The sequence below is a fragment of the Heterodontus francisci genome, chromosome 2 (genome assembly GCF_036365525.1).
Source record: "Heterodontus francisci isolate sHetFra1 chromosome 2, sHetFra1.hap1, whole genome shotgun sequence".
Lineage (NCBI taxonomy): Eukaryota > Metazoa > Chordata > Chondrichthyes > Heterodontiformes > Heterodontidae > Heterodontus > Heterodontus francisci.
Genome location: NC_090372.1, coordinates 153,898,528 through 153,917,756, shown reverse-complemented (window position 1 = coordinate 153,917,756; position 19,229 = coordinate 153,898,528). Strand labels below are relative to the sequence as shown.

General features: G+C 45.6%; 1 protein-coding gene across 1 annotated transcript in view; it reads left to right on the top strand.

Annotated features, from left to right (window-relative positions):
• LOC137379998 (CKLF-like MARVEL transmembrane domain-containing protein 8) overlaps positions 1 to 12,235 on the top strand; it is a 56,112-nt gene extending 43,877 nt beyond the window's left edge. The window contains exons 2-4 of the mRNA XM_068051465.1: positions 252 to 425; positions 3,732 to 3,851; positions 10,121 to 12,235. Coding sequence (XP_067907566.1) covers positions 252 to 425; positions 3,732 to 3,851; positions 10,121 to 10,207 — 381 coding nt within the window. The 3' untranslated portion in view covers positions 10,208 to 12,235. The remainder of the gene's footprint in view (positions 1 to 251; positions 426 to 3,731; positions 3,852 to 10,120) is intronic.
• Positions 12,236 to 19,229: the final 6,994 nt, after the last annotated feature.

Below are 19,229 nucleotides of genomic sequence, written 5' to 3'. Positions count from 1 at the left end.
CCTGTGCATCATTTTCATTTCGTAACAAGCGATATGACAATATATTTCAATGTGATTTGTGTGACTGCTGTGTGCTTGTAAACAAATGCAAACATTTTTGTGTAGATATGTTCTTTTAAAGCAGTCTGAATGCACTGAGTTGAGCCCAGCTCATTTCCCATTCAAATCCAGACAGGGGCAAGATAGAGAGTGAGCCAAGGGTCTAGAAACTTGTGAAACTCTTTCACTGAAAACTATTCTTTTTTTTTCAGGTACTTGGGCTGTTGGTGTGGATATTAATAGCAAGTACAGAGTATTTCTCTGTCTCTGCCTTTGGTTGGGTGATGTTTGTGGCAGTCTTTTACTGGGTGCTCACAGTCTTCTTTTTAATCTTCTACATCACTATGGCTTATACTAAGATTCCTCAGGTACCATGGACCACAGTGGTGAGTGGCCTGTTGGCTTGCTATTTGCTTGTTCTAATTTCTTCAAAATGTTTCCCTTGATTTTTCCCACCTGCTGTCCTGAAGGTACTGACACATGGTGGGGTAATGGTTCCATGGACACTGGGTGCCCTCCTGTACCTCATCCTTGCGGTATGAGCTTAGAAGCTGACCATTAGGAGGCTATTATGTTGGAGCATGAGAGCTGAACCTGCTTTCACTTGACATGCAATTGTGCATCTGTCATCAGCAGGATCCTGGGTTGAATTTTCCTTTTCCTAGCTCAGGAGCTCCAGTCAGTTTCTGAATCCTAATTTCTTCTTTGGCTGAGATCAGTTAAGAACAGAATGGGAATGAAACTGTAGCTGATGATAAGCTAACAGGGGGAAGTAGCAGGGAAAAGCAAGAGCAGCTGAATTAGCAGATGGTGTGTAAATGCTAAAGTTCTGAGATAACGATTGTCCACTAATCTCAATTCAGCTCTTTCAAACTCAAGATCAGTAACAATAACTTGATGCGTAACCATATCAGTCTTGAGCTGAGGGAGGCCAATAGAGAGTGACGTGCAGAGAATGTGGTGTTTAGCCTCATTGAAACTTTAACCTTAGAGAGACTTCAGTATGGACGTGCAGTTGGACAGGAGTTTTTTCTTCTCTAATTAATACTTGTGTGAAGTGAGTAAGCTGAGTTTGATTCTTTGCAAGATCGGTGCTACTGGGAATTTAGGCTAACACCATCTAATATCCTTAAGTCAGACACCGAGAATGGGAATGCAGGGAACCCTTGTAACGTGTGTGAAATGCAAAACATGGGCCATCACGGATCTTCAGTGTATCCAGAGGTGGCTCATTTGCACTAAGTATTGGAAAATAGAGTCATAAGAATATAAGAATAGGAGTAGGCCATTCAGCCCCTCAACCCTGTTCCACATTCTATTAGATCATGGCTAATCTGTAACTTAGCTCCATTTACTTGCTTTGATCCATACTTGCCTAACAAAATCTGTCAACCTCAGTCTTGAAAATTTCAGCTGACCGAGACTCAACAGCTTTTTGTGGGTGGGAATCCCATTACTCTTTGTTGAAAAGTTGCTTCCTGATTTCACTTCTGAATGACTTAGCTGTAATTTTAAAATTATTCCCCTGTTAGAGGAAATAGTTTCTCTGAATCGAACCACTGAATCCTTTTGCTATTTTAAATACCTTGGTGAGATCACCCCTCAGGTTTCTTTGGAGCAGAGAACACTTGTCTCACTCTGCAGCATCAAAGAGGATAGTGGTGGGGCAGAAGGGAATCTGGATTGCAGTCTTTGGAAAGTGGTCCCTTAAAACAGTGTTAGACAGTTCAGGACACACGAATAGTGTAGCAAGAGAGAGTGGGTGACCATCTGCAGTGGAAGGCAGAATTCGCAGGTGCATGGATCCCCTCTGTTGTTGAAATTGTTATATACATATAGTGCTTAAAGTATGAGGTGGACAGTGACAGTGACTTAAAGAACAGTAGTCTTGAGTAGCATTGTGGGATCGTAGAGCAATAGAAGGTTTGAAGGACAAGTAAATTACAAGAATGACAGGCTGTTAAAGGGCAATTCTATTTTTGGTTGTAGGGGGATAAATTCATTTGCATAATATGCAGATTTTACCTCAATTCTCTGGGGACAGGCAGCACTGCGTGCTGATACTTGCACAATGTTCTTCAATGATAGCCTATTCAAAGTAAGAAGAAGGCTTATATCGCAAAATGAGGCACAGTCTGGCACCTGCACCACATGCATGTGCTCACTCAAAATTTTCAGGATCACAAAATCGATGCAATTTGTCCCATCTACTGATAAAGGTAGAGTATCTCATTGTAATGCAATAAATCTTACTTCCCCTTTATGTTCTCCATCTGTGATTGTCTTTCTCACTCAATCAGTAACATATCATTACAACATGATCTTGTAGATGAATTTCATTGGATTGAATGATCCCATCAGGAGCTATGGGAATACTAACCTGTGGAATAACAAAAGATTTTTGTACTAGAAATTTCTGGTTACATTATTTTCTCAAAGCTGCCCTGAATTTACATGGCAGTTACATTGGTATTGCACCTGCCAATTCTCTCAGGTGCTGACCCCACCAAAGTATCTGGGGTCACAGAGAGGGCACCTTGTTTGCAGGGGGTGGTTGGGCACTTGCACCAGGCTACTGGAAGTTCCATGCCTGCTGCCACCTGGAATGGGAAGGGGTGGTTACCAAGTCTCCCCCTGTCTGAAGAAAGAATTTATTTGTCCTTCAGTCTTCTTCATAAAAGGGTCTATACTAATTTTTGTTTTGGAGGTCAAGAGAATGTTTCCTTAGTCTGGACTCTCTGTCTTTCTGGAGGCCGAGTGTGCCACATCTCACTGGGCATGTTCACCTCCAACCTTGCACCAGGTTCCCACTGAGATAAGAGAATAAGAACTGTCAAAGTAGTGAGCCCCCACCCCTTTTGCATCATGGTCTTGGAAGGGGAAGGCAGAGGCTCCTCTCTTTATAAGGCCAAGAGGGCTGGGCTGGGCATAGGCTAGGACCTGATGCAGCCAGCTCCGGGCTATTTCCAGGTCCTTCGGTCACACTTCCACTGGAATTGTGGCAGCACTGCATCAGAGGGCTGAGAAAATTCGCCATCGTTGTTTTCCTTTGCAGTGATGCTGTAGAACAGAAGTAGTAGTACAGCAATAAATAAAACATTTCTTTTGTATCACATCTAATTTTTGAAGCAATGTCATAGATTAACCTGTTGTTGGTTTTCTCTTATATGACTTCCGGTGAGGTAAAAGAGCTCTCCAGTCTCCAAGTTTGCCTCCATTGGTCACTGCAAGTGTGATTTAGAAGGTTGTGGGTTCAGTCCTCCTGCAGATCTTGAGCACATTAACTAGCCTGATACTTCAGTGCAGTATTGAGGTGCTGTCTGCCTGTTCAGGTGGACATAAACGATCCCATGTACTGCTTGAAGAACAGCAGAGAGTTCTAGTGTTGGGGCCAACATTCCCTCCTCAACCAGCAGCACCAAAAACAGATTAACTGATCATTCCTATCAGTTGTTGTTTGTGGAACCTTGTGGAAGGTCGCTGCTGCATTTGCCTACATAAGTAACAGCACTTCAATAGTAATTCTTTTGGCTGTGAGTGTTTTAAGTTATCCTGAATATGTGAAAGATGCCATATTAATACAAAATTCTTTCTTCTCCCAGTTCTACAGGAGAAGTATGTCTAGAGGATGTATATATTAGTGCTAATCTAGTATTTAAGTGGGGTAATAATGTTGTGTGTTTTAACTGCAGGGTTTGAGTTTTAATGCCAGCGCTGCTTTGTTGTACCTCTTAGCCTCAATTGTGGATGCGATTTCAATTAAACAAGCTGGAGAAGGTACACACAACTACAACTGCTGGGTAGCTTCCACAGTAAGTGAATCCTGGATTTATCACATACTTTCTTCCTCTCGAACTTATATCCTGCTTTAGGGGCAAACAAGAGCCAAGCAGGTTAAAAATCTGAGTCCTATTTACCAGACTCGCTACTGACAGTAATGCCCATCTGAAGAGTTATTTTTGACCCCAGGCTTGTTTGTGGCTACGTGGAGTCGAGTCATGTGAACGAGCAGTCAAATTTCCCATCCAAATTCCCAATAGAAGGATAGCCCGTTCTCCAATCACTCCCTTCCTCTTACCAACAGCTCTTTTTTCTGCAGAGTATTACGACCAGGTGAGAAGGGGTCGAGGGAGTTCCCTCTCATCCTTTGCCTGGTTTAACCGTAACAGGGTTTAATTCGAAAACGCTGTGTTTTTAGCTCCCCATTAGTGAATCCTTGTTCACTGCTCCAATTGTAAGGCAAAGAAATCAAACAGGTTTCCTTAGATTTAAAACAAGAAAGATAGAAGTTTATTAATCTTAAACTCTAATCCAGCTAACGACTACGAATATGCGACGCGACCACGCTAGCATGCATACGCGATAAACACACATGCAGATAGAGACAGAAAAAGTAGAAGGAATAAAGGGGAAAAGATTGAGGCAATATCTGGTAGTTACAGTCCTTTAAGTTCAATGTGGAGTTTTTGGTTGCCGGTAAGTCTTGCAATTCATTGGGACCCAGTCCATGCTTCAACTTGTTCCGATGTAGGAGCCTTTTCTCTCTTGAGGTTTACATGTCTTCCGTGGGTCCGGTGGCTTGGGAGAAAGCGAGAGAGAGAGAGAGGCTTCCTTGTTCTAGCCTCAGTTGCATACTGCCTTCAGAATTCAAATTATCCTGTGGCTAGTTCAAAAAACCTGGGCCAGCAGGTTAGTCATGTGACCAGCTGGTTTAACCAGTCCTGGCTCTGTGCATTGCATCATCTTAGCAGGGCCTGGAATGCACATCCTTAGACCTTCAACGTCTGGTGAACAAAATCCATTTGGGTTAATTGGAGTAGGGAATAGCCTTTTGTCTCCACAAGCAGTGTCTCGCAGTATGCAAATGTCCTTCCAGCCCAGTGTCTGGTGATCTTCAAACAAGTCATTTCTTCTCTCCAGCAACAGTTTAAAATCAATGTTCATATGACAAAATTAATATGCCTCGTTCTTGGCAGGTGGGGGTCTGCATGACAAGAGCGGTTCTGCTCCCCCAACTTAACTTATACACATTGCTGCAACTGTAACTGTCTGAGCAATTTGACACTAAAAGGAAGGGAAATTTAAAACAATTACACATCTACAGATAGTTATCATTCACGCTCTTCATTTCTGTTTTTAAGATCCCACACCAGAAGGGAATTAAGTCTGTGCTACCAGAGCTTAAAGAGTTATGAGTACAGATTGCATGAAGGTGGCTCATAGTCCCTTGAGATTAGAAGGTTGAGAGGTGATCTGGATTCGAAAGAATAGATACTAAAAAGCAATTTCCTTAGTGGGGGAATTTTAAAATTAGAACTAGGCCATTTAGGAGTGAACTCAGGAAGCTGTTTTTCACTCGAAGGATAGTAGAAATCTGAAATGCTCGCCAAAACCTGTGGCTGCTGAGACAATTGGAAATTTTCAAGACTGAGATTGATAAATTTTTGTTAGGTAAAGGTATCAAGGGATATGGAGAAAAAGGTGGGTAAATGGGGTTGAGGTATGAATCAAACATGATTTAATTGAATGCTGCATTTGCTGACAATGCAACCACTAGGTGGCGCAGTGCTTGCAAATGCAGGCTCTTCAACTGGAACGTCCGTGTCTGCGACGTTCAGGCAGTTGCCAGGATTAAAGATGGCACAGCTCAGTTTATCATAGGAAATGCTCATGGCTAGATCGTTCTTGCAAATTAACCTTATATTAAGTTGAGTGGAAGTCCAATAATATGCTACCAAGTAGTTATAGGATACTAACTGTAATCCTCAGATTCATTTAATATTCCCGTAATCCTATTAAAAACAAAAGGAATTTTATGATTGAATTTCCATTGGAAGATAGTAAATTGGCACCCCGATCAATGGAAAAGAAAATTGGACAGAGTATAAAATGTGCTGCCAATTCATTATTGTGATTGGTTTATATGACTGACCAGGACTGATTTCACACGAACGCAGCTACTAGCTTCCTCCCCACTGGCCGCTCTCCCCCCTCAGCAACTTGCTTTCTCCCCCTTCTCCCCACCGGCTGCTTCCCTCCACCTCCAATACCACCACCCCCCCCCCCCACAACTCTGGCCAGCCATTAGCTCCAGACCTCGCTGCTCCCCCCCCCCCCCACTTCCCTGGCAGACTGTTCCCTGCTCACGCCACCCCATTCTCAGGCTGCTCGCACACCCGCCCCCCAGCCACAAGCTGTGGGCCACGCTGCTTCCCTCCTCTCACCCACTTGCCCCCACATTTCATCAGCCTCCAAGCATCGCCCGAAGAAGCAAGGGGTGACGGGTCGATGTAGGAGCGAGTGGCCGAGAGGAGGGAAGCAGCACGGCCTAGAGGTAGCGGCTGGAGGAGGAGGCGGGGCGCAAGTGGCCAGAGTTGCGCGAAGCGAGGAACAATTGGTCAGGGGAGTGGAGGGGAACAGCGAGGTCTGGAGCAAGCGGCTGAGGGGAGGAAGCCCGAGGCCAGGAGCGAGGGGGGAAATCTCCAGCCTCAAAGTCTCCCATTCAGCCGCTTCCTCCAGCCGAGTGAGGGGCTGGATACCCGATGATGCTTTATCGTGCATGCACGAAGATGGACCTGGCACGGATATGCGATGACGTTAAGTGCTGCATGATATTGTCATCCCGCGCATGCACCACTAAGTCCTGGCAAGATGTAGCTGCGCATGTGTGCAGCTTGGCGCACTCTGATGACATCAGCAGGCAGCTGCGTTGTCAGGAACCACATTGTTAATTGAATGGCGGAACAGGCTCAAGAGACTGAATGGCTTACTCTTGTTTCTATACGCTGAGTTAACTGTTCTCAGCTGAATCAGCATTTGGGATGCTACAATTGACCTTACTGACTCTTAAAGTTCTTATCACAACCAGGAATGAGCAATAAATACTGCCAAAACATCTCAAAAAATAAATTTGAAAATCTGATGCTGAATTACGGAGGAAATATCAGCAGGATTTCTGCTATTGCTAGTTAGCCAGTGAGTCCAGCTGAAAGTTGCAGATAAAGAACAAAGAACAGTACAGCACAGGAACAGGCCATTCGGCCCTCCAAGCCTGCGCCGATCTTGATGCCTGTCTAAACTAAAACCTCTGCACTTCTGGGGACCGTATCCCTCTATTCCCATCCTATTCATGTATTTGTCAAGATGCCTCTTAAACGTCGCTATCGTACCTGCTTCCACCACCTCCCCCGGCAGCAAGTTCCAGGCACTCACCACCCTCTGTGTAAAGAACTTGCCTCGCACATCCCCTCTAAACTTTGCCCCTCGCACCTTAAACCTATGTCCCCTAGTAACTGACTCTTCCACCCTGGGAAAAAGCTTCTGACTATCCACTCTGTCCATGCCACTCATAACTTTGTAAACCTCTATCATGTCGCCCCTCCACCTCCGTCGTTCCAGTGAAAACAATCCGAGTTTATCCAGCCTCTCCTCATAGCTAATGCCCTCCAGACCAGGCAACATCCTGGTAAACCTCTTCTGTACCCTCTCCAAAGCCTCCATGTCCTTCTGGTAGTGTGGCGACCAGAATTGCATGCAATATTCCAAGTGTGGCCTAACTAAGGTTCTGTACAGCTGCAGCATGACTTGCCAATTTTTATACTCTATGCACCGACCGATGAAGGCAAGCATGCCGTCTGCCTTCTTGACTACCTTATACACATGTGTTGCCAATTTCAGTGACCTGTGGACCTGTACGCCCAGATCTCTCTGCCTGTCAATACTCCGAAGGGTTCTACCATTTACTGTATACTTCCCACCTGCATTAGATCTTCCAAAATGCATTACCTCACATTTGTCTGGATTAAACTCCATCTGCCATTTCTCCGCCCAAGTCACCAACCGATCTATATCCTGCTGTATCCTCTGACAATTCTCATCACTATCCGCAACTCCACCAACCTTTGTGTCGTCCGCAAACTTACTAATCAGACCAGCTACATTTTCCTCCAAATCATTTATATATACTGCAAAGAGCAAAGGTCCCAGCACTGATCCCTGTGGAACACCACTAGTCACAGCCCTCCATTCAGAAAAGATATCAGATAAAGAGAGATTCTGGTTGGGCTGTGATGTCTCCCATGATCGAATAGTCTGTTCCCATTCATAATCTAAATTCTAGATTAATTGGTGAGGAATGGCCACCTCTACAATGTGCTACAGCACTGAGAAACTGTAAAGAGGGGTGTTGGCACTCAAGGAGCAATACCCCAGTGTGAGTCAGTGCCTTCAAAAGAGGAGGGAAGAAAATTTAGTACAGAAAAGAACAAAAATTAGAAACATTCAGTGGATGGGTTCACCTACTCACCCACCCCATCTCTGTGCTCACACATTCAAATTCATGGAGCTGCCCTTCAGTGTAAGTGGGCTGGTTCAATGAAACAAAGACCAGGAATTAGAATGTTGGACTTGGCATGCCATGAGATAAAGGAATAGAGTTACAGAGCCATAATCAGAGTCATTATGGTGCAAAAGGAGGCCATTCAGCTTATCGAGTCCTTGCCAGCTCTCTGTAGAGCAATTCAACCAGTCACGTTCTATCCCCATAGACCAGCAAGTTTATTTCCCTCAAGTGCCCATTCAACTTCCTTTTGAAATCATTTTTCGTCTCCGCTTCCACCACCCTCATGGGCAGCGAGTGTCAGGTCATTATCACTCGCTGTGTAAAAATGTTCTTCCTCACATTCCCCCTGCATTTCTTGCCCAAAACCTACAGTCTGTATCATCTAGTCCTTATACCATCAGCTAATGGGAACAGCTTTTCTTTGTTTACCTTATCGAAACCTGTCATAATCTCAATCTCCTTTGCTCCAAGGAGAACAACCCAGCTTCTCCAACCTAACCCCGTAGCTAAGATCCCTCATCCTTGGAACCATTCTGGTAAATCTCCTCTGCACCCTCTCAAAGACCCTTACATTCTTCCTAAAGTGGGGTGACCAGAACTGGACGCAATGCACTAGTTGGGGCCAGAGCTTTCTAAAGGTTCAGCATAGCTTCCTTGCTTCTGTATTCAATACCTCCATTTATGAAGCCCAAGATCCCATACGCTTTGCTAACTACACTTTCAATACGTCCTACCACCTGCAAAGATCTAGGCTGGAATTTTACGTCGGGGCTGAGTCCCCGCCCACAGACTTAAAAGTCAGGGGCGAGCCCACCTCCATCAGCCCTGGGAGCCACGCAGAGATTTTACATAGCCCTGGCCCTTAATTGGTCTCAGGCGGGACTTCTGCCTCTCTGAGGCAGGAGGTCCTGCCTCCAGGAGCTGCCAACCAATCAGCGAACCAGCAGCTCCTCAGTCCCTGCAACGCCACCAGGAGCGGTGGTCACTGCTGGGACGGCATCCAGCTTCAGAAGGCTCATGGATGACGGCACCGAAAATGGTAAGTGGGGCTTTGGGCCTCACTGGGGACAATCGGTGGGGATCGATCAGGAGGATGGGGTATGGTGCACCAGTGGGAGCGGCAGGAGCTGCTGGGAGGGCCTCTGTGTGGCACAGCCTGCCCGGTAAGGAGGCTGCCATGTGTTACTGGGCTGACGAAGTGCCTGTCCGCTGCTGGTAATATACCCGTGGCAGCAGGAAGAGGCTCTTAAGTGGCAATTAATTGGTCACTTAAAGCTCTCAATTGGCCTGGGGCAGGTGGGCCATTTGTCACCTCCCTTGCCGCTCATAAAATTGCAGCCTGGGCAGGAAGGTGATGGAAACAGCACCCCTGCCTCCCACACAATTTTACACTCCCTTCCCCCTCACCTCCAGCATGCTCCCCCGGGACGTGGGGTAAAATTCTGGCCCTAATTCTGAACCTCCAAGTTCTTCTGTCCCTGTAAACGCTTTAAAACTGTTCTTCAACACAAATTCAACACTTGCCTTTCCAAATTTAGGGTGGGCTGTGTGCTGGGAGCATGCATATAAAAATCGGCACTATTGAGTCAGACTAGCCACGTTTTAGCATTTCAGGTCATTTTTTGTGGTGCTTTATATCCCTTATTTATTGTGCTTTAAAAATAAACCAAGATGTATGCCAAAATCAATGTATTTTAGTAGGTTGAAGTGAATTAAGATGTGTATTTTTTTCTTTAACAGATTTTCGCTTTTATGGCCACCCTCTGTTACTCTGGCAATGCATATTTTAGCTTTCAGACTTGGAGATCAAGGGATCAAGGACCTTAATGGGCTAGTATTCCAAAGGCACCTGTTGTAACTAGAGAAAACACAGTGTGAACAAGGAAATGTGAATAGCCCCTATAATTAATATATATACTGTATTAATGTGACTGCTAACTTGGCTCAGTGTTCATCATAACTATGTCTATAAAATACGAATATACGAATTAGGAGTAGGAGTAGGCTACTCGGCCCTTCGAGCCTGCTCCGCCATTCAATAAATTCATGGCTGAACTGATTACTCCACATTTCCACCTACCCCTGATAACCTTCCACCACCTTGCTTATCAAGAATCTATCAGCCTCTGCCTTAAAAATATTCAAAGACTCTGCTTCCATTGTCTTTTGAGGAAGAGAATTCCAGAGACTCTCAACCCTCTGAGAGAAAAAATTTCTCCTCATCTCTGTCTTAAATGGTCGGCCCCTTATTTTTAAACAGTGACCCTTAGTTCTAGATTCTCCCACAAGGGGAAACATCCTTTCCACATCCACCCTGTCAAGACCCCTCAGGATCTTATATGTTTCCTCTTACTCTTCTAAATTCCAGTGGATACAAGCCCAGCCTGTCCAATCTTTCCTGGTAAGACAGCCCGCCCATTCCAGGTATTAGTCTAGTAAACCTTCTCTGTACGGCCTCCAACGCATTTACATCCTTCCTTAAATAAGGAGACCAATACTGTACACAGTACTCCAGATGTGGTCTCACCAATGCCCTGTATAGCTGAGGTGTAACCTCCCTACTTTTGTATTCAATTCCCCTTGTGATAAACAATAACATTTTATTAGCTTTCCTAATTATGTGCTGTACCTGCATACTAACCTTTTGCGATTCATGCAGTAGGACGTCCAGATCCCTCTGCATCTCAGAGCTCTGCAATCTCTCACCATTTAGATAATATGCATCTTTTTTATTCTTCCTGCCAAAGTGGATTTTGCCTTTTCCTAACCAAGGGGTGCTGTGGCCGATTGTAGTGTCCCTCTACTGCGGTACCAGCGAGATCAGCCAGCTCAGCATAGACTGGGGATCAAAGACGCTGAATTTACCACTGGGCTTGGGGATTGTTTGTGTCTTTTTAAAAGTTATAAACCATAAAGATTTCACTTTATGAATTTTACCATTTCATTAAAATTAGAATTGATTGTCTTGTTCTAATGTGCTGCTAAATTAATGACTGGGAAGTTTTATCATGTACCATTGCCTTGCATTTGGCCTCACTTTAGAAACATAAGCTTATTTTTACTGTGCTTTAGCAAAATGATCTTAAAGATTTCCATCTGCACAAGGTATAAATTAAAATTGTCACAAATGACATCCACAAAACATACTCTCTCCCACACACCCCAATTTTCTCCCATCCTCTACTGAAGGTACGAACCATACTGTTACAGTTCCATGAGTACCAGCTGTCATCGTGTACCTCGTCCATTCTTCATGTGAACTTAAACAGTGAGTGTTGGCAGGTAATGTAATCATGGAATAGAAAACAGCCAAGACATATCATGTCCTTACTCAATGGTGATTTTTCAGCAAACAGCACAAGAGTCAGGATTAGACCTGGGACCTCCTGGTCTTTGTGACACAGTTTGCATTTACATACTGAGCTAATGAGACAGGCCAATAGTAACATCGGTACCACTGCCCTATCTGGAATCAGCTAATTTAGCAGAGACTGAGCATTGAATTTGTGTACATCCTGATCAACTGTCGAGTGTCTTTACCAATTAAGGCAACAATGAACACAGTTGTTTAGCAGAAAAATAATGCTGTTCATGTTTTTTGTAAGCTGCAGTAATATTAATCTGATGTGTAATATTGAAATCACTGTTAATAATGAAGCAGTAATTGGCAGCCATCTTTTAATTAAGTAGTTATTCAAATGATTTTCAATAAACATGTACAGAATTATTAATTGATAAGATGCATAAGGTGCCTATCTTTACACATATAGCAACCAGAGAAATATTTTCCCAATTTCTTTAATGATCAGAAATTTCACTCTGAATATTCTCCAGATCTTGACAATAAATGTCACATTGTGCATTGATGTTTACATTAATCTGGAATACTGCAAGTTTAGAAAACAGGAAGTTGGTCCTTCCAACCTTTTTAAATTAATTGCCAATGTTATACTGTTGCTATGTTTACTGTACAGTATGTCCTGTTTTCCCGTGTGGAGATTAAACAAATATTTTCAATTTATGTGTTTCAATATTTAATATAATCAAGAAGCTGGTGTAGTTCATGCACAAACCATCTAAAAATCATTTCTATCCAAAATAAATGTGCTTTCCTCAAATTACTCTATGATTAAATGCTGTAGACTGAAAAGTTGTACATTTAATGCCAAGTAGTTGAAGCTTTAAACAGGCTTTAGCAACAAGCTCTTCCAGAAATTGAGAGTGTCTTAAAACTCTTTTATATTGTAATGAGGTTTCTATTAAGAATAATTGCAATATGTTAATCTGAGAGCTGCTGTCCTTATTGAATGTAGCCCAGGGACGTGGTGATTTTTTTCTGCATCTATATAATGAGTTTTTGTCATACCTTCTGATAGTTTATTCTTCAAGTGAAGATTAGTGTTTTGTTTAAAGTTCATCATGGCTTATGACTATTGTGTGAAGATTTTTTGTCAGTTCCTGATCAGAGCTTGCTCCCTACCCCCTCTTATTATTTTGGTAGTTTGTTCATAACTGCATCATCCAACTATTTTCAGTAACTGACCCGAAACGTTAACTCTGCTTCTCTTTCCACAGATGCTGCCAGACCTGCTGAGTGGTTCCAGCATTTCTTGTTTTTATTAGTAACTTAAAGGGGCCGATTTGTGCGGGGACTTTCCGGTTACTGCACGGCCCCACTGCTTCAAGGGAACATTGCTCTGGCTGGCTCTGAGTTTTACGGCTGTATTTTACCGGACCCGTGGTGGTAGGATTGAAGGCCGGTAAAATGGTGTGGGGCTGTGGCGGGATGACTCCAAAACATCGTCCCGCTGCCAACTACACTTCCAAGATGCTGCTCTGAAATGGATCGGTGTCAGATGGATTGGCGGCGGGCAGTAACTAAGGCTGTTAAACAGCCAATTGTCAGGGAGTTTCCAACTGTTTTACGATTTTTGTGAAGGGCCCATGAGATTCACAGAGGCTCAGTGTCAGCCGAGATCTCTGTGACAGGTGAGTGTGGAGGGAAGTGGCAGGCATTGAAGCTGTGTGCAGAGACAGGCAGACTTTAGTGAAGCAGCTGGACACACTGGGGCTGAAGTGAAATGCTGTTAATGGAAGGGTGTCACCCAAATCCAGTGCAGCGATGGACGCAGGACAAGGTTCTTGACAGGCTCATCGCACTGGAGGCTTCATTTGCTAATGGGGTCTCTGCATTTAGAGTTTGGATCCGACTGTGAGGAGAGTGATGTTGATGCAACCACATGGAGTGCCTGTGCAATGGCCAAGGGAGCTCCAGCGGATTGAGGAAGTGATTGGAAGTGGACGAGGAGGACACATGGGGGACAGAGGGCAGCCTCATGGTCGCAGAAGGTGCTACCCAGCTCAAAGGGTATTCCGTCAGAGGCTCAGCTTCATGAAGAGGTCTGAGCACCATTGTTTATGACCACCAGCAAGAGCCCTGCATCGCCTCTTCTGGGGAAGGCCTGCCAGATCAAGTGCCAATTATGCGGTTGGCCTTCCCCGGGATCAAGGACCCAACAACGGAAGTCTCGCCTGCTGAGAACTGCCGGCCAATCAGAGGCTGGCTGCTCAGCTGAACAGCTGCTGCCAGTGCTCGACTCACCTGATGCCCTTGATCCAGGCCCCAGGTTAGTCAGGGTGGGAGTGGGGGGTGCCGGGTCTCTTGATCAGGCACTGTGCCTTTGAACGAGGGACCCCCCCCCCGCCCCACCATCTCAACCCCTGGAGCCGGATGGCAACCCTGCACGTTTTCTTGCCGTGCTCCTCATATGGCAACAGGCCCACTGACTACTGGGCTAATTTTGGCAGCAGCGGCATGAGGCCCTTAATTGGACATTAATTGAACACTGGCAGTGGGGCAGGAAGGCCGTCCACAGGCCATCCTACACCGGACTTAATTTGGGTGGAGGTGGGAAGGTGGCAGGGTCCCTTCCACCACCAACACACCCCACTACGTGCTCTCCTTGCCTCCAAACCGACATGGGGGAGAGCATAAAATTCATCCCTTGTCTCTCTCCAGGCAGCTGGTGGCGGAGGGGTACACTATGTTGGAGCAGGAGTCCATGCCAATGGGAAGTGGTGGACACTCAATGCCTGTAGCATTAAAGGTGATATCAACACTCAACTTTTTCACCTGTGGTTCGTTCCAGCGATCATCTGGAGATCTATGTGACATCTCTCAGTGAGCGGCCCATCGCTGGATAAAGAAGGTGATGGATGCCATGTATCATCGGGCTGGCCAATATATCACATTCACAGCCCAAAGGCCAGTCAAGCCAAGAGGGCAGTTGGCTTCAGGGCCATGGCTGGATTTCCCCAGATGCAGGGTGGGGTCATTGACTATACTCATGTGGCCATCAAGGCACTCTCAGATCGATGATGAAAATTCTGATGAAAGGTCCCAGACCTGAAACATTAACTCTGTTTCCCTCTCCATAGATGCTGTCTGATCTGCTGAGTATTTCCAGCATGTTCTATTTTTACTTTTGTCAACACAGATGCTCACCTTTACACACCATAAATATATTTGATTCACATCCGGTCAGGACCAACTGGTGCCGAGATAAACACATGAGACGTTATACATTGTATCACAAGACCTTTAATTCACAAAACACATTAAAAGCTGCTGAATTGAACAAATAATTATCACCCAGCGAAACTCCAAGTGCCAGTCCATGCATTTACGTGATCGCTTGTGGTTTCTTCTATCTGGTGCTTCCCCCTACTCCTAGAGTTGATGTGGAGGCAGCCTGCTGCCTTTCTTGTTCCGGTGTATTAGATGGCCATGGCTTGCGTCCTCTGGGTGCCTGAGCCCTACTGGTGCCCGGCACATTCACAGTCACATGTACCTGTGCAGGGTCTGCCCAGCATGCAGCGTTGGTGTCACCGTCAAAGGGAACGTAGATCTGCCTTCAGCTATCAAGGTGCCTTGAGAAGAGCCCCCATTGCCTTCAGCCTGCCCCTCCTCTTCCCTTTCAGGCTCCACGTGCACTCCCATGGTTGCCAGCAGTGTGTCACCTCCTGGCAACAAAGAGATGTGTGGCAGGCCCATCACACCCACCATCGCTCCACACATCTCATGCATGAGGCCATGCTATGGAGGTCTGTGCACACCCCCTGCACTGACCCAGTGCTATGCTTTATGTGTCTTTCAATGAGGGTCACCATTGTCTCAATGGAAGATGCCATGCCTTCACATGCCAGAAATATGGAGCCACTCATTGTAGGCTTGGGCTGTTCCATCGTTTGCACATGGGACTGCACTGCCTCTGGAAACCTTGACAGATGATTACATATTTGATGCTGCTACTGAAGCATCTGCTGCTTTGCTGAACACCTGAGGCTCGTCATCTGCATGGAGCTGAGCATTGCTGGGTCGCTCCTAACTCCTCCGAGGGGAAGTGACCATCGCTGTCACTGCCTCCATTACCTCCTCCTGCACATCTGTGCAGTGCTCACCAGATTGCGTCACCCGCTCTAATTGCGTGCCACTGCCCATTGATGTGAGTGTAACAGCACAGATGGAGTGTGTGCTGGAATGAAGTGACATTATGTCCTGAGTTGATGGTGGATTCCCTGAGGTGTCTAGTGGACCAGGAGCCTTGTCTCTGCCTCATCCGCTGCTGTTCCTGCTGGAGAGACATGATTTAAGTGAAAACAGTTGCTCCTTCAAACAATCCCTGGTGCTACCTCTTGATTAGGAGCTCCCAGTGGCTTTAAAGGTCCACACAGGCGCCACAACTCACATAGACGAAGGAATGTTGGATGCAATCATCGCTTTGCTCACTCTCCATTGTTTCCACACCTGCCTCGCCCTCAGCGACAGGCTGCTCTGCTGTGACCCATCCAACCTCCATGGCTAACTCCTCCATTGGCATCACCACAACAATGAAAGGCACTCTACCTTCAGTGCATTGATGCTGCCTGGTATTGTGAGCACACTTCTCCTGCAAGCACAGGTATATGTGGTGTCACTCCTGTCTCATGGCCCATTTGTGCTGCTCACTCTGAGTCACTGTAAATGTGCAGCACTGCAGTGGTGGAATGGGATTGCATCATTATGGGGAGGCAGTGGCTAGTGGTATTGTCACTGGACTAGTAATCCAGAGCCCAGGATAATGCCCTGGGGATATGAGTTTGAATCCCATCACAGCAGATGGTAAAATTTGAATCAATTAATAAATCTGGAATTAAAAAGCTGGTCTAATGATGACCATGAAACCATTGTCGATTGTTGTAAAAGCCCATCTGGTTCACTATTGTCCCTTTAGGGAAGGAAATCTGCTGTTCTTAGCTGGTCTGATCTACATGTGACTCCAGACCCACAGCAATGTGATTGACTCTTAAAATGCCCTCTGAAATGGCCATTTCAGCCATTCAGACATCTCAACACAGAATTCACCTATCAAGAACCATGAGGCTCGGGTGCACGTGAACTGGGCCGCTCAATGTGGATGTTAGTGCCTTGTTTTGAACATGCATGGGTCTACCACCTGGCATCACATTTCATGGGTGCCTTCTAATTCATGCTGCGCTTCCAGTTTGCAACTCTAAAGGTCACTCACCTTTCCAGACCATACCAGATCATTAGATCTCAGCACTAGGACCCACTCACCACTTGTAATTGGCCGATTCCCCCACCTACCGACCCTTAATTGGCTTCTCCTTGCAATATCACAGGGGAAGTCTCGCCATCTGGCTGTGTGGATCGCTGACCCGCATAGCACCCGTTATTGGGTCAACCACCCGATTGGGAAAATACAGCCCTTAAGCTTTAGTGGTGTGGGCTCAAAATCGATACGTGCTAGCACTACTTAAAGCTAACCTGCCATGCTTAAAACCAGCCTGCCCCTCTTAAAGGGGAGGTACACTGTGGCTGGAGCAGGTCCTGGAAGTACTTTGTGAGCTGAATCTAACCTGGGCAAGACAGAAGAATGGCTGAACTTGGGAGAGAGAGCAGACCAGGTTTTCCAATGCTCTACTGGAGGTCTTGTCAAGGTTGATGGAAAGGAAGACAGCCGTCCTATATCTGCAGAGGGCCAGGATGCTCTCCAGGTACAAAGTGAACAGGCAGTGGGAGCAGATAGCTATGGAGGTCAATGCCAGGAGTCAAGCCCTGAGGACCTGGATGCAGAGCCACAAGAAGTGTAATAACCTCACATGAGTGGTCAAGGTCAATGAATGCATCTTCAAATGCCACATGCTACCAACTGCATCAGTAGCAGCTACTGCTCAAATCATCACATGCACATCACTCAGCTACAACAACAGCAACAACAACTTCTATTTACATAAGAATCCATAATCCTTGACTCCCCTATAGTTCAAGAGTTTGTTTATCTCAGCCTTGAATATATTCAATGATCCAGCCTCCACTGCTCTCTGGGGTAGAGAATTCCAAAGACTAACGACCCTCTGAAAGAAGAAAGTCTTCCTTGTCTCCATCTTAAATGGGAGACCCCTTATTCTGAAAGTATGGCAACTGGTTCTAGATTTCCCCCATGAGGGGGGAAACATCCTCTCAGCATCTATCCTGTCAAGCCCCCTCAGAATCTTATATGTTTCAATAAGATCATCTCTCATTCTTCTAAACTCCAATGAGTATAGGCCCAACCTGCTCAACCTTTCCTCATAAGACAACACTTCATCCCAGGAATCAACCTAGTGAACCTTCTTTGAACTGCCTCCAATGCAAATATATCCCTCCTTAAATAAGGAGATCAAAACTGTACACAGTACACTAGGTGTTCATTCCAGGACACAGAGTCCTCACATTCTGGCTTTCAAGCCGAAAGGTTACCTTTCTTTGTTTGCTATGTAGCCTAGGCATGGTTTTAGGAGGTGCAGACTTGCCTAGTATCTGCACCCCCCTCTCAACCTCATAGGCTGGTGTCCAGAGGAAAGACGAAAGCCTGTACGTCTGGGGCCTATTACGTTGCAGGAGTTGCTGGAAGGTGCTAACTTGAGAGAAACACAAAACGTCTGATGGAACTCCACTCTAGATTTTGTCGGGCTACTCCCTTAGCCATTAGCTCTTGATGTGTTGTTGTTAATGTTGAAGGCACCAACCGGCAGGGACCAAGATCAGCACAAAAATAGGTGTGATCTTGTCCTCCAGGTGTGCGAAGGGAGCAGCTACAGGTTGCCATTTCCCACTTCCAGGTTGCCATCTCCATCCGCTAAACCCTCCAGCTACTGTGCCCTCAGGTAGCCAATCTGAGATGACTGTAGATCACTTAGGAGGGAACTCAGCGCAGGTGAGTGATTTTTCTGGCCAGGAATAGGCTGAAGCAGAAAAACCAGTATTATCAGTGGCCAGTCACAGGCTCAGTAGGAGATTGAAGTCTCAATCACAGCAGTGGTGGGGTAAGGTCAATAAACTGATGTAAGTTACTTTAAATATCACAACAGAGCAGCAATTCAGAGACAAAGTTGGGTCTTATGTTATAACCAGTGTAGTCCAGAGCAAAAGCCTCTTCTTGATGTTGAGATCAGTCCAGAAATCTATCGCTTGATGCAGAGCTTGCTACACGCATAGGGAAAGCAGCTACCACCTTTGGCCAACTTGTGAAACGTGCATGGGATAACACCAAGCTGACCCTTTATAAGGCCTGTGTTCTCAGCATATTGCTGTATGGCAGTGAAACATGGGCGACTTACAGATACCAAGAAAAGAAGCTCAATAATTTTCATCTTCACTGTCTGCGGCACATTATGGGTATATCCTGGCAGGATAAAATCACAAATGTGGCAGTCCTCTCTAAGGCAGAGCTCCCAAGTATGTTGGCACTATTCAAACACAGGTGGCTTTGGTGGATCTGACACATCTGCAGGATGGAAGACAGTC